General features: G+C 37.3%; 1 protein-coding gene across 1 annotated transcript in view; it reads right to left on the bottom strand.

Annotated features, from left to right (window-relative positions):
* Positions 1-14,975, bottom strand: part of SLC26A7 (solute carrier family 26 member 7) — a 70,675-nt gene that overhangs the window by 50,427 nt on the left and 5,273 nt on the right. Inside the window, exon 3 of the mRNA XM_027892522.1 lies at positions 3,723-3,833. Coding sequence (XP_027748323.1) covers positions 3,723-3,833 — 111 coding nt within the window. The remainder of the gene's footprint in view (positions 1-3,722; positions 3,834-14,975) is intronic.

Genomic DNA, 14,975 nt, shown 5'->3' with positions numbered 1-14,975 from the left:
TTGCTCTCCCTTGGACACCCTCTAATAGCTTAATAAGCACAAACACATTCATGAAGAGCTATAGGGGCATAAGAAATGTCTTACTATGTCAGACCACTTGTCCATCTTACCGAGTACTCTGCCTGCAGCTGTGACAGTCAGAGGTGTTACCCAGGGAAAGCAGACAAGCCTGGCCATTTTCTGCAGGCCATTGCCCTTATTGCCAGCATCCATAGTTGTTGCTTTAAAGTACATCCTTACCTGTCCTTTTTTGACTTTGTGGACTAGTTCATGAATTTGTCAAAGGTTTGTTTGAACCTGCTTGTAACTTCTCCACAATGTTCTCTGAGAGAAGGTTGAAGAAGTTCACCGTCTGCTGTACTTTCTTATTTAATCTATACTTTAAAAGTATTTTAAAATTACATCTCATTGAACTCACCTTTATTCTACTTTTACAGGACCCAGTGAACAAAGTTCTACCTTTGCTGTGGCCTTCATAAAGGCCCAGCACTCCCAGCATGAATTCCTTGGAAACCTACCAGGAACACTGCCACCCTGGCAACTGGCCGTGAAGTCCTGCCTTTTGCCTCTTAACTTTTAACATAATAATTTTTAACTAATAATTAATGAAAGGACTTTTCTTCTATCAGAAGGACAACTTGTTTTCTTTAGTAACCTTTGGTGTGGAACCTTATCAGTAGCTGTTTGACCATTTTGATATCTTATATTCAAAGTCTTTCTTTTCTCCATGTGCTTATTGACACTCATACAGTACCCTTGGAGGTTAGAGAGGTAGGATTTTCCTTAATAGCAGCCATATTAACTCCTCTCCAACAGACTCTGATTATACATATTTTTTTTCACCCCATCCCTGGAAGTGTTCAAGGCCAGGTTGAATGGGATAACGAAAACCTGGTCTAGTGAAAGGTGTCCCTGCCCATGAGAGGGGTGTTGGAACTAGATGGTCTTTAAGGTCTCTTCCAACCCAGGCCATCCTATGATTCTAAGATGCTACGATTCAGTATTTTTATTATCAACAGGTCTGACATTCCCAGGATTCCGTGCAGAGCCCTTATGACAATGACATTACACTGGTAACTTGACAACCCTGTGGCCTTGTCACAGAATGTCCTAGTAACACCTCTGCCAGAAAGATATCCCACCAGTTTACTTCTCATTGTCCTGATTTTGGTGTATTTAAAGAAACTTTAACTACCAGTTTGATCACACTCTCCATGGAATTCTTTAAATTCTTTCTTTTAGCCCCTCAGTGTTCCTGCATATGTTTGACCTGTCACATTTCATCTCTTTCTTGCCCATCTCATTTGCTCAAGCTTTCCATTTTTCAAGTGGCAAACTGTTTCTCATGAGAATCACTTTAATTTTTCCCATCAAACTATGAAAGGGTTTATTTTGATCACATTTTCTTTTTTTATCTAGGCCTAAACCACATTTTCTTCAAGTAACAGGATAGATGTAAATATTTTGGTTTTCAGATTGCTTTTTTTTCCCTTTAAGCCTGTTCCTCAATTTTACTTAAAAAAACCCAGTTTACATAAAATTGGATTTGAAAACAATTTACATAAAGTTCCATCTTAAATCAAAGACCTATAGGTGTTATTATGACAGAGGAAGTTGTCTTGGAGGATGCTTCAAAATCAATCATATCAAAAACAGTCAAGGAAAAGGTGTAGGTGTTTTTCACCCAGGTGAGTAATCTTTTAAAGTAGATCAGCCATCTCAAAGAGACATTTAAAGTGAGTAAAAGCTGACAGAACTGGGCCACTGATGAATTTTCCATTTCATATTAACATGACTGACCTCACTAACAAAGGACAATTTTATAGCCTGGGTATATATGGAGAGCACCACAGATCTTACAGAAAATGCTGACAGGTGAAGAGATTGTCTCCAATGTCCACAAGAAATTATGGAACATTTGGGAAACTGAGATGGGCAGTATAGCTCTAGTTCAACCTACACAGCCCAACACCTCAAATGAGAGTGGTGGGAGGAGTGGATGAGACTTTTCTGCTGAAAGGATCGACAACATATGTCAAAGTTATTAATTAAAACAAATCTTCAGTGACTGCAAGAGAACTGTTTGCTGCCCTTTTTTGGTTAAAATTAAATCCTGGAATAGACACCTGTGAAAGGAATAGGTTTCCACACCAATGACCATGCAGAAATCTGCAGACATGAAGCTGTGGGACTAAGCAAGTCATTCTCTGAACATCATTGCCTCCCAAGGATAAAACATCAGACTTAACAGCTTGTACTTACCTATTTTATCATCTGTTTTCATTACTAGAATTAATGCCAGCTAGATACTTATTTATCTACTTTCCTACATATGATGGATCCTTCTCTTCCTAATAGTCTGACACCAACAAACTTCTGATAACACTTGTTAATAAAGCTTTTTAATATAGGTTCATGTTTTAATAAGTATACTAATCTGTACTTTTAATATGTTTACTAATTTTACTCAAGTAAAATTAATTCTCCAAATTCTAAATTTTCACTTTTTTTCAAATGCTTCTCTTTTTCGCATGGGCTGAGTACAGTCCCTTACTCATGACAGCATTAGGACACTAACAGCATCCACCAATCTTTTTTGGACATCACAAGGCTCAAATACTTTTTGTGCATCTAGGGAAAGCAAACTTTAGCTTTACTTTTGCTCTAAGATGATTTATAGCTGTTCAGAATTTTCTTTTTTTGTAATTTACCTGAATGTTTTTGATCAAAAAAGGTGCTCAAAAATACATTGTTAACTGTTGCATACATGAGAGCAATGAGATTCTGCAGAGTTCATTTTGTGTGTGATTACCCACAACCATCTTTTCTTCTTCAAGGACTTTTTCTCCTCCTTAAAGAAAACATCCCTCCTCCCTGCTTAAACCTTCTGACAGCCACAGAGGCTGCTTCCCTTTACCCAGTTATGATGTGTGTTACTACTGAGCCCATCTCATTCTAGTTGCAAACTTCAAAGGCCACCAAGTGCCAACTCCTGCACAGCAAACAATTTGTGGTTCAATGTGACAAGTACTCTTTCCAGCTTCAGCCTATAATTTGGTTTCTTTGGGATCAGAAACAGAGCCTTAACCAGCCTACTAGGAAATCAAAGCTATTCAATTCTTGCAGCTGCTGTGACTTCTGAGGTAAAAAACTAACTCATAACTACCAGCATAGCGGTCAGCGTGCACCTTTCACTACCTACCTAACTACTCTGCAAGATTGGGCAGCGGCAGCCCTCACTGGGAGAGTCTCCAGCTTTAATACAATAGCAAGCAATGGGCACAAAAAGCCTTTTTTCCCCTAAGAAATGCAGGATTTGTGGTTTAGACAGTTGAGAAGTAATGTGTTTTCTATGATTTAAGAGGCAATCAAGCATTTTTCATTCCCATTTGCATATATCTTGTTGGCAGAGGCCTTTGTTAAAATCTTAGCCTGAAGCAAATTTCTAAAGCAGAGTAAAAATACAGAATCCCTTAGTAAGTTACACTTACAAAAGAAGTGTCAATCCAATTTTAATTTATAATGGGAGAAGTAACTCCAATATATTCTTAATGAAGCTCTTTAAAGCACTTAAACTGACAAAAAATAGGTGTGAGAAGAAGCACAAAAACATGGCTTGATGTTTAGTCATAGATAATTTTCGTTCCATTGATCTTAAAACAAAAGAAGTTCGGTTTCCAGTTTTTTATTTTTGAAAAGGTTTTTAGCAAATAGACACTTACCTGTTGCAACGTGACGACCCATTCCAAATATGGCATAAACTATGACAGGGAAGAAAGAGCCATATAGACCAAAAACTGGGTGGACTGAAGACAGAGCAGCAAAGGCCAGCCCTATAGAAAGTTAAATGGAATTATTTCACTATATGAAGATAAAACTGTTCTGTTTGGTTTGGGTTTTTTAACGAGGAAATGTCTACAACTTTATCAAGAGCAGGAAAAAGCCCACCTTCATTTATTAAAACCTAGAGCATGTCAACAACTTTACAATTAACTGTGGAAGGTTTTTAATTTCATCAAAATCCTCTTACTTTCTTCTGAGTCTTGGTCACCAGCAGAAATAACTGGTTCACCAGCTATCATATTTCCAGGTTGTCCCCATCAGTAGTTCCAAACTTTTTTTTAATAGCCAGGCCTCGCAAGAGAAGGCAGCATTGTTTCACCCCCACTCTCACAAACACGGTTTTGAGACTGCCAGGGCTCCAGGCAGTGAGACGGTTATTTCTTACAAACATATAATTTTGGTTTGGATGGAGCCCCTTCAGTCTGCTTTCTTCTAATTTCCTAAACAAAAAAAAAAATATTCCAAAGTTCATTCTTTTTAGGTGCCTGGGGTTTTTTCAGACTTTAGATATTAACATTTTTTCATTATGTAAAGCTGTAGTTCAGAAACAGAAAGTATTTGAGTTTCATGTTGAGATGGAAAATGAACTGAATTGGTTAGGGTTTAACTTTATAGACTTACTAGTTACCTTCATCACTTAGCTACACAGGAGAGCATCCATCTTTTTCTTAGAAAGTCACAAAGTATGCCAAGAACTTATCTTTTAACAGAAACATTCCTGCAAAACAGGAGCTTTGGTTGCTGTTCAACTTGAGATACCTAAGATAGCAAGCTAGACTGCATCAACTCCTTTCCAGTCAGCAGAAAGAGAGACTCTTCAGAACACGCAACAGCAAGCTCTACCACCATTTCATAATTCTTACTGCTGGAGACTAAGGGTAGGAGAACTTGCCTTGCAGAGTTGCTCCACAGACCTTGTTGAATACCTCATCACGCAGCAGGGAAGAAAGGACTGGCTTGTTTAACACACAAGGTGCCTTCCTGAAGTCCAACTTCAATCTGAGTGTAAACACAAGCTGGAGCATACGTGTGTGTGTTGGGAGAATGACCATGTGTGGTCTGCGACAGGGGCAATTCAGATCTATGGAATGGTGTTGTCTTCTGTTTACATTTAAAATCTCCAAAGAAAATTAAATGTGTAGGATTAATTGTTCTCACCAAGCTTTCCTGACTGCTCCAAAAAGCATTTTTTTACCTCCAAAAAGCAATTTTTTAAAGCCTTAATATTATGGAGAGTGCCAAAGAGTGTCTTTGCTTAGGGGCTTTGGTTTATGTGTCAATTGTGAACATTTTGATTCAAAAACTCCTCCTTGAATTTTCATTTGAGTCTGTAATAAAGAGCATGTGGTGTGTGGAGGAAAGAAAATGCCAAAAGATCAGAAGTGTCAATTTCCCTGTGAAGCAGACAAGGTCTAGTACTACATCTGTTCTTACAAAAAACATCATGGCAAAGCTTTTGCTGAGATGTGTCTTAGATGGACATCTTCATCCACACTGTGCTCAGCAAAGTAGCACTATTAGTTATGACTTGGAGAGGAGAAGACATATATCAAAATGTGTCTGATTTAAAACTTCTTTTAAACAGAAATAAACTTCATTGCTCTTTAGCCTTTTAATTAGTGCATCTATTGATCATCATTTCTGCCTTTTTCTCATAGCACAGCATTATCATAAGCCAGAAGGATCTTTGAAATTGTAGTGTGACATCCCTGTTCATGTGATCAATAGATGTAAGAGAAGATTCTGACCCAAGAGCAACACAGAAGGGTGTGCCTGAGGAGAATAAAAACAACACAGGAGAGAACTGCATGACCCTATCCAGAAAAAACTGACCATGCATGGGGGGGGGGGAGGGCAATAATGAATAGGAGAAAGAAATTTTTAAGCCTTCTTGAACATTGAAAAACTCTTCCTTTATAACCATTTTATGAACAAAACCAAAAGCAGACAAAAAGGTTGTAATTAATTCACCAGTAGAATAGTACTCACATAGATATTCCAGTCTTGCCATAAAGCATTATGCAAGGCTAATTTATTTTACTCTCCAAAAAGTAAAGGAATTGGAAAAATAAGTATAACTCACTTTAATTATACCAACATAATTGAAAAGAAGGGACCTGTCTGAACAGACAAGCATAAGGGAAATACACAACATTCAGTACTGAATGCTGAACCAAGTATTTTGGGAAGAGGTCTAAAAATCCTGATTAAGATGATCTTCAAAACTTTCTATGTTTAAGGTATTCACTCATTTAATGAAAGGAATTGTCTTCCACTGAATCAGAGAATTACAAATACAGAACATTTTCATTTGAAAACAATCCCATTTCCAAAAATTCCAATTCACACTGTGAAGAACAGCTATCTACACAATGCATAGACAACTCACCTTGGTGAGTTCCTTTACATGCCCTGTTCATTGCATCCTTTTTTCCATTTTTTTGGACTCCTGTTACAAGGGAGGCACAAAAGCTCCCTCTTTACTGGGTTAGGTTAAAATTTTGAAATTTTGAAAGATACTTTTTGAAATATCAAGCTAATTTTGCAGAAAATAGACTATGTTCACATCATTCTAAAGTTTATACCTCAGTTGTGTTAATTTTAGACCTTGAAATTTTCCCTTGAAAATCTACGTTTCCCTTTTAAGTAATCTTATCACACAGGTCAAGAGAAAATTAGCTTAGAAGTTGTACAAGACAAAACCAAAGGGCACATACTATACCATAGGCTGAGCTCACCTAGTTCCAGAAGAGGGACTAGCTATTTTACTATTCAATGGAAATCAATCAATCCAGGGCTAAGAACAGTATACATTATTCTTTCCTCTCAGCATTTAGAAGAAAAACAAGGCTTCAGCTACTACAAAATATTCTGTCACCATCTAGCTGTAAAAGCCAATTCTCACTTCTCTACATGTGTTTACTTTGGTTTTATGTTTCCTAAGATCTTCTGAATCTGAAACATTTGACAATTGTGGCCAGACTGTGTTTGATCCAGCGCAAACTGTACATGCTGTGGGTAAAGCACTAGAGCTCAATGCAGCCCTAGGTCTCATACACACACACACACACACACACACACACACACAGTGTCAGCATCTCAGTTCAGCTCTCTGAAGAGAGCTGAGAGGAACAGAGAGGCACAAGCTGAATGAACCCTTACAGTCAGAAGAACTGGCCAACAGAAATCTGGCATGAGTCCTATAAAACTGTGGAAAAGGGGTTATCCTGCCCAGCAAACCCTCAGCATCCAACAGGAATTTTGATTTTACTCGCAGATGCTGCTGCCCTTGTTTTTTCCATTTCATGCACAGACCTTCCCTGTTCTCTTTGTATTAAGTTTTAGAAGCAGTGTGTCATTTTTTTCATGATGACATCATGGCAGTCAGGAGAGAGCTCAAATTACCAGCCTTTGACTCAAGTCCTGGCCCTGTATGTAGGTTTTTACTCTCATTACTGAAGTATGTCAATCATGTGTAAGAGCAGAGTGGCTTTAGAATTAGTAAAGACTTCAGGCTTTCTGATTAGGTATAAAATATTCTAAAGGTTGAAATACTTTTAAACATATAATCAGTAGTATGTTTCACCTTATTTCCTTAATTTTCATATTAAACTTCACTGCAATGCATTCCATATGCTCAAGAACTTGACAAGTTCTTGACAGGACAGGAAATATTATTTTAATTTTTTCATTTCAAACAGTAATAATACTCAAAAGAAATAGATCATAAAGTAAGGATCTCACTTAATCTTCACTGGTAATGTGGAGGAAAGCCCTGTGGCAGTGACATTAAGATTTTCATATAAGTATATAGATTCCATGAAAATAAATGCAAACACATAATGAACAGTAAGTTCAGATACAGTACATTAACACTGTTTGTTTTGACTACCTCTTTATCATAAGATAACATTGTGGGACACATTTTCACTGAAAATCATTCTCTCCGACTAACACCAAGTGCATAACAATACTCTGGCACACCGTGCTGAAAAGGAAGAGATGTTCACCACTGCTGACCAGCGTCAAACCCAAGTAACTTACAAAATAACAAGCTTGATACAAACAGAAACAAAGCCATCTCCTACCGCAAGAGAAAGGTCTCTATTTAGGTTGATAGTTTCTGCTAACCACGCTAGTGCCAAAACTATGGCAATAAAAAAATATTTTCCATAGGAAGAGCTATGAATCATCAGGGTATGGTCAGTTAACAGTTCTCTGCATCTGGAAATATGCTAATGATACATACATCTGTTCTGAGGAAAGCTCTACCACGTCCTTTGGAAACAGGAGACTCAAACCAGAAATTCAATGAAGAAGCAGGAAAAGTAGTAAGCTTATAATTAATTTGAGGAGTATAAAAATTTTTATCATGTACAGTATTTACTGTGAAAAGCCATAAATTCAAAAGTTTTTTCTTATAAAGTGTATATTCAAATAACTTTTTGTTATTGTAACCTCTTACTCTCAAATGTGACTATACTAAGATGGTCAGGCCCAAGTTTATGGAACCCAAAATGGCACTAATACATCTTATCCCACTCAAAAATGCTATCTGCACAGCTGAGGTCACTCTTTCTGATGCTTCAGAAAAATACAATTTCTCCCATTGTTCACAAAGCTGACTTATGTAGTAAGAAAGGTATTTCCTGTGGATGCCCTAAAATGTAGAATTAACACATATTTAATGAGTCTCCTATCAATCCTTCTCGGAGAACTAACAAATCAAACACCCATTGACTCATACCACAAGCTTTCATTTGTAACTCCAGGATACCTAACTTTTACTGAAGAAAAAAACAACCCACCACAGAAAACATTTTTAATACATTTCATAACAACTTTCCTATACAAACCTACAGTTCTGGAAGATGCTTTGACAGTGACTTGATTAAAAGCTATTAACACAAAATGATCATTTGGAAATTATGTCATTTACCTCCAAAAGCTGGGAAGATCAACAGCAGTTCTCTCAATGCACATTCACCTTGTGTTTGCAAGATCTCTGTTTCATAATGGCCCCCTTTGCTGGGGCTACAAGTGTGGATTGTATCTTCTCTCTGAGTTATTTAATGACAAAAGTATCAAGAGCTTAAAATCATTCCTTGGTTCTTCTGTCATTCAAAGCCTCAGGCAAATGAAGAACATAAGGGCAAGATGGAGAAACAGATTCTGAAAGGTGAACCATAAATGTTTTAAACATCACACAGTTAGCAACCATCCTCTCCTTTTTGAAGGATGCTTCAGTGCAGTTCCTTCCCATCTAATGGTCTTCTTTGGTCTGGTGAGAATTAAGCATCTCAGTTGTGTTAATCATAGTACCTGAATTCACAGTATTTCACAGTATCTGAAATGCAGCTCTCCCAGCTTATCATCTGGCAACTGCATCAAAGGTAGGTTTGAGAAAACACTGTTCTACTCTACCACTTTGTAGATTTCCAGATACTGGCATTTGCATCTTAATGTTCAAAAAAGATCTGCAAGCATTATGGTAGAAGAAACAAGAGGGCTGTGTCACCCACTTATGATTTCTCTATTCAAGAAAGCTTGATCTCCTGTACATAAAAAAGTTTAGATTGATATTAAAATAAATAGAATTTTTAAAAAATCTAGTATTTTCTTTAATAGCCTGAAAGAAACTTATGGCTCTTGACAGACAATCCAAGATGTAGTATTAAGAACTCTTTAGGATGAATTTGACACAATATCTGAACACAATAGAGATTATATAGACTGTTATACAGAGAATTCTATGAGCTATAGTCATTAGTCAGCCATAATACCTGAAGAATCTGGCCATCTCCAAAATAAAAGAAGCATTTTGAGAGTAATTTATAGGAAAACTCCTCTGCTTCTCAGTAAGAATATACAGAGAATGAAGCCATAAGAAGTTTCTGACAAGCAGGTAACTATGAGGAAGTCTTTTGAGAAGCGTCAATGCTGTAGAGAAACAAAAAGCCTTCAGGGGTGATGAACAGGCATTAATCAAGATGAACTGGACTTTTTGAAATCCATGAGAAGGGCAACCATTTTGGTAAATTGATGGTCAAGGATCTGAACACTAACAATTTTCCTGATCTCTGTAATCTGGAAGATTACATGTGGTGTCATTTCTTCTTCCTTCAGGAATTAACATTTCCTGGATTTCTCAGTCTCTGTCCATGGTGCTCAGGCAACCACAGCACTGGGATGTGACATCCATGAAGTTCATCTGGTCACACAAAGGTGAGTGTACCTGGACATGAGGCTCCGAAAGAGCCAGAGGTCATTCAGAAGTTGAATTCACATTTCTAGTAGTCTGTCAAACAGGTCCATATTAGCACATATAACTTGCAAAACTTCCACACATACAACTTGGAAGAATTTTTATAGTCGTTAAAAACAAAATATTGCTTGCACAGCAGCATAAGTGCCTTTCACCTCTGCTGGAAAGTTGTAAAATATGAATCATTCCACATTTACTCACTAACATGTTACATTTCATATTCAGCTTTCATCATTATTCTTTGCGTGGGAGAACTAAAACAGAGTTCAACTGGACACTCTTCCACAATTCATTTAAAGCTACATGGATTCTCCAATGCATTCTGGAGCAGATTTTTCTGGCTCTGTTTCCAAATGTGCTTATTCAATTTCTATTCAATCTACACATTTGCAATTTGTATGCCAGATGTATATTTACAAGACAGCTTTACCCTTAATAAAATTATTAACTCCAGTTAGTCAGCTCAGAGTATACTTATGTCTTCATTTATGGTCAGAGCCTGATATAAACCCCCAACAACTATCACCCTTGAGAAGACACATCTGAGATTCCTCCATGAAAAGCTAAGGAAAAAAAAAGTATAAGTTTTTGGCATCATGCCTTCCAAAACAATGGGCACTGGTTCTGGAATGCATGAAGGCAGTGTCGTTTTGTTTTTTTTTTTAATGGCAAGGTCTCCAACCAGTGTTTAGGAATTAGTTATTCAGCAATAAATCCAGCTCCAGATTAAATTAACTTTAATTAAGACATACAAACCACACCAAGACTTGGTGAGTTATTATTGGGCTTGCCGAAAGAAAGAAAAAAAAAGTTGGCAGGAATAACAATACTGATTTCATCAGATGCCATCTACATATTTAACTTTTAGAGGAAATATGCCTCAAGGGCCCTCCGCCCTCCAAAAAAACAGCCCACCAAAACCCACTTGAGCCAAAGCATTTCTTGTTCAAGACAGGTCATAGGAAAGGCAGCAAATGCATAGCACTACATTCAAATTCTGTATGAAGTATATCCATGTAATAGTTGACTACAAAAAAAAAAAAAAAAAAAAGAAGGTATTTTTTAAAACTACAAATGCTGACATAACTGCAAATCTGATAAATTTGAAAGTCCAAATCTTTTGAGTTTTTGAGTATGTACAGTGTAGCACATGGACAGATGTTTATTTCAAAACAAACAGCACCATGTTTATTAATGTTTATTAATCCAGCCTAGTACCAGAAACTTAGCAAGAAAAGATTGAATCCAGGAATACAGTGACATTATTTTAGTTTTAAAAACCACACACATTTGTCTTAACTTTTTGACAGATACACCCCAGTCCAAACCTTCACAATTTTTTTGAATAGCAGCAGACACTGAAAAGGAACATAAACTTGTGAAAGAACCCCCTTGTGCCCTTTGGTTCTGTTCCTCCTTATGGTAGCCAAACATGTAATTTAGCACTTCTATGAATGGAATTATGTGATAAGGAGATCCATCTTCTTATCCCAATATTTAAATGGAATATTTTTAGAACTACTTCCAGTTTTAAGTCTAAACATACTCATGATACTTTATTTTCATTTCTCCATGTGCTGCAACTGCCTTTGACTTTAAAAGCCTTTCCTGATTAGGAAGAAACCTTCTCAAGTTTTAATTAACCTATCCTTTTAAGTCTTCTCCCAGATACAATCTCTGTTTTCCTGATCCTTCTCCTCATCGTTTTCCCTACTGAAATCATCTTCCATAAACAGAGACAATGAAAATTACACACTATATTTCAGAAAATGGACAGTACTACCAGTGGTCATCAGCTTCTTTGCAGCTCCTAACTCACATAGCAACCCATTTTTTTCAAATCGGCTAACTATTTTCCAACAGATCATTAAAACTACCCCTGAGAATAGCAGCAGATTCATCTTTAGAATGCATACACAAATCTGAAGCAGAACTCACCAGCTGTGCTAGAGTCTTGCTTCAGAATTTCATAGCAGAATCGATCAGTCTGGTATCCTTTAGTGCTCTACATGTAAATATTATTTCATTATTATTATTATCACTGCTAAAGGGAAATACACCTCTATTGCTTGCATCTGGTCCAGTTCCTCATGTGCAATACAGACTTGTAACTGGGATACACTATACTCACTATCAGTCATAGAATATAATTTCAAATTTGACAGAATCATCTAGGATAATTGTTACCAGATCTGCAATGTCACTTACCTAATTTGTCAGAATTCTGAGATTATTATTACCCATTTCAGCCTTCAATTTGAACATGTTCCATTTTCTGTGTTTAATCTCAGTTACATATGCTCATTCTTGGCCATTTCCCACATGGGCAAAGTCATCGTCCTTCAGGAAAACTGAATCAAAGTTCTAATTTTGTACTGAGGCTTCAGTTCAGACCAAATACTTAAACAGAAAGTAGCAGGTCTTTGTTTTTTACAGCTTTGTAATGCTCTTTTTTTTAAGGCTTAAAAAACATTTGTGGATTCAGGGTTTTTTTAAAGGGTCTAACTCAGTTGCAACGTTGGACATTCATATCAGTAGCAAACAAATGAAACTTGAATTCTTTGCACCATAGATATTCAATACAGCATTATATGAGTTATTTCTCTGTTTGAAGTATAAAGCATTTTTGTGTGTCTTATTTCCCTTATTTTCCCCTATACTTTTTCTATTACTGGTCAGTGTAAAGAGCTCTAAGTTGCTATAATGTAAAGTGCAGGGTACAAGTATTATCATCACCCAGGAAATGACCAAAAAAGAAATTAAGTAATATATTTTTCTAGGCAGGAGTCTCTCTGGTCATTAATGGCTTGCAGAAGAGGGTTATAACTATCAAATCCTCGAGCACAATCTTTGAGGAAGCCTGGGGGACAGGGTTGAGGTACCTACACCCAGAATTTACACCCGGAAAGAGTAAGGCAACTTCAGGTGTTAAGCAGAGCCCTTAATTTTCACAGTGTGCCCTGACCAAGATACTTCAGACACATTTGTGTCCCCTACATATATAGAGAACAGAAATAAATTATGTACACTAAAGTGCATATTCAAGCAGAATAACTTGGAGAATAATTCCTCTGTCGATGAACTCAGCTATACGATAGAGTCTATTTTATACACTTTTTTAGACAAACTCAGCTTTACTCTTCCTACATTCAGGGAAGCTCACAGATGGGTCACGGTATTAGCTACTTGGTTTCTAGATGCCAGTCTTTGTGTATAGTATTCGTAATTCTACCCAGGCAAAAAAAAAACAAACAGCAAAACAAACAAACAAACAAAGAAACACATTCTAAATAGCAATCCAAAAGCATATACTAGGTGTGATGTACCAACCAATAAACATTCCATAATTTAAACCCTGAGAGAAGGTACAAAGCTATTTCTTTGAAAAGACAAGATTAGGTGAAGTAGGTTAACAAAATGGATTAATGAGGCATGAATCAAGACCTTGGTTCATAAATAATGTCAGGAAGGATCACCAATGAAATGCCTCGAAAGTAAAGATGAATAATTTGCTTGGTGCAACAACAGTTACCACTGTGAAAATGAGCTAAGTAGCTACACTGAGAAGAGATATGATGGGACTGTAGTACATGTTCCAAAGGCTACAGAAAAAACATGATGACAGTTCTATGAAATTTAGCTAGGTGGAAAGATTGCATTATAATACACCTTAAAATTAGCATGTAAGGAAACTGAGAAAAACTCAGAGGCAGCTTGATCAAAGTATTCTTCTCATATGAGCATAGGGTGCTCATGTCACATTAAAAATCCACAAATAATTCTGGTATTGTTGTGATGAGTCAATGGATGAATTACAGAAAAGAAAACAGTAAGACCTGTGTTTAACCATGTTGAACATGAACTGTCTATTACCCACAATGCTATAGATATAACAGTTGAAACACATCTCACCTAAACTTTGATGCCTGACTCATCAGTGTCTACACCTGAGCCAATCCCTTGTTACATTCAAAGGAAATCCTGTGAATATAATCAGGTGATTAGATAAAGCAGATAATTAGATTTAGTCAGATGAATCATACTTGTGGAGGGTTGATTCTAGACAGCAGTGAAGTATCCACCCAGCCACTCACTCCCTTGCTCCTCCTCAAAGGATGGGGGAGAGAATCAGAAAGTGAGAAAACTTCTCAGTTTAATAAGTGAATGAAAGAAAAAAGAAAAAAAAGTAAAGGCAGTCATTCACCACCTCTCACAAGCACAGAACTATAGAATATGCTGAGTTTGAAGGGACCCATAAGGATTATCAAGTCCAACCCCTAGCCCGGCACAGGACCATCCCCAAGTATCACATGTGCCTGAGAGTTTTGTCCGAATGTTTCTTGAACTCAGGTAAGCTTGGTACTGTGACCACTTCCCTGGGGAAGCTGTTCAAGTGCTCAACCACCCTCTGGGTGAAAAACCTTTCTCCTCATATCCAACCAAAACCTCTCCTGGCTCAGCTTCACGCCATTGTCTTGAGTCCTATCACTGGTCACAAGAGTGAAGAGATCATAGAATCATAGAATCATAGAGTCATAGAATAGATTGGGTTGGAAAAGACCTCCAAGATCAAGTCCAACCCCTGATCCAACTCCAATTACTATAGCATGGCACTAAGGGCCACATACAATCTCTTTTTAAAAACCTCCAGGGATGGTGAATCCACCACCTCTCTGGGTAGGCTGTTCCAATGCCTGATTACCCTCTCTGTAAAGAATTTCTTCCTAACATCTAACCTAAACCTCCCCTGGCAGAGCTTGAGCCCATGTCCTCTTGTCCTATTGTTGGTTGCCTGGGAGAAGAGACCAACCCCCACCTGGCTATAACCTCCCTTCAGGTAGTTGAAGAGAGTGATGAGGTCACCTCT

Source organism: Empidonax traillii, unplaced genomic scaffold, assembly GCF_003031625.1.
Source record: "Empidonax traillii isolate 1590-97213 ecotype Southwest subspecies unplaced genomic scaffold, ASM303162v1 scaffold355:size2308892, whole genome shotgun sequence".
Classification (NCBI taxonomy): Eukaryota; Metazoa; Chordata; class Aves; order Passeriformes; family Tyrannidae; genus Empidonax; species Empidonax traillii.
Note: the sequence above shows the minus strand (reverse complement) of the source record. Positions and strands in the feature narration are given on the sequence as shown.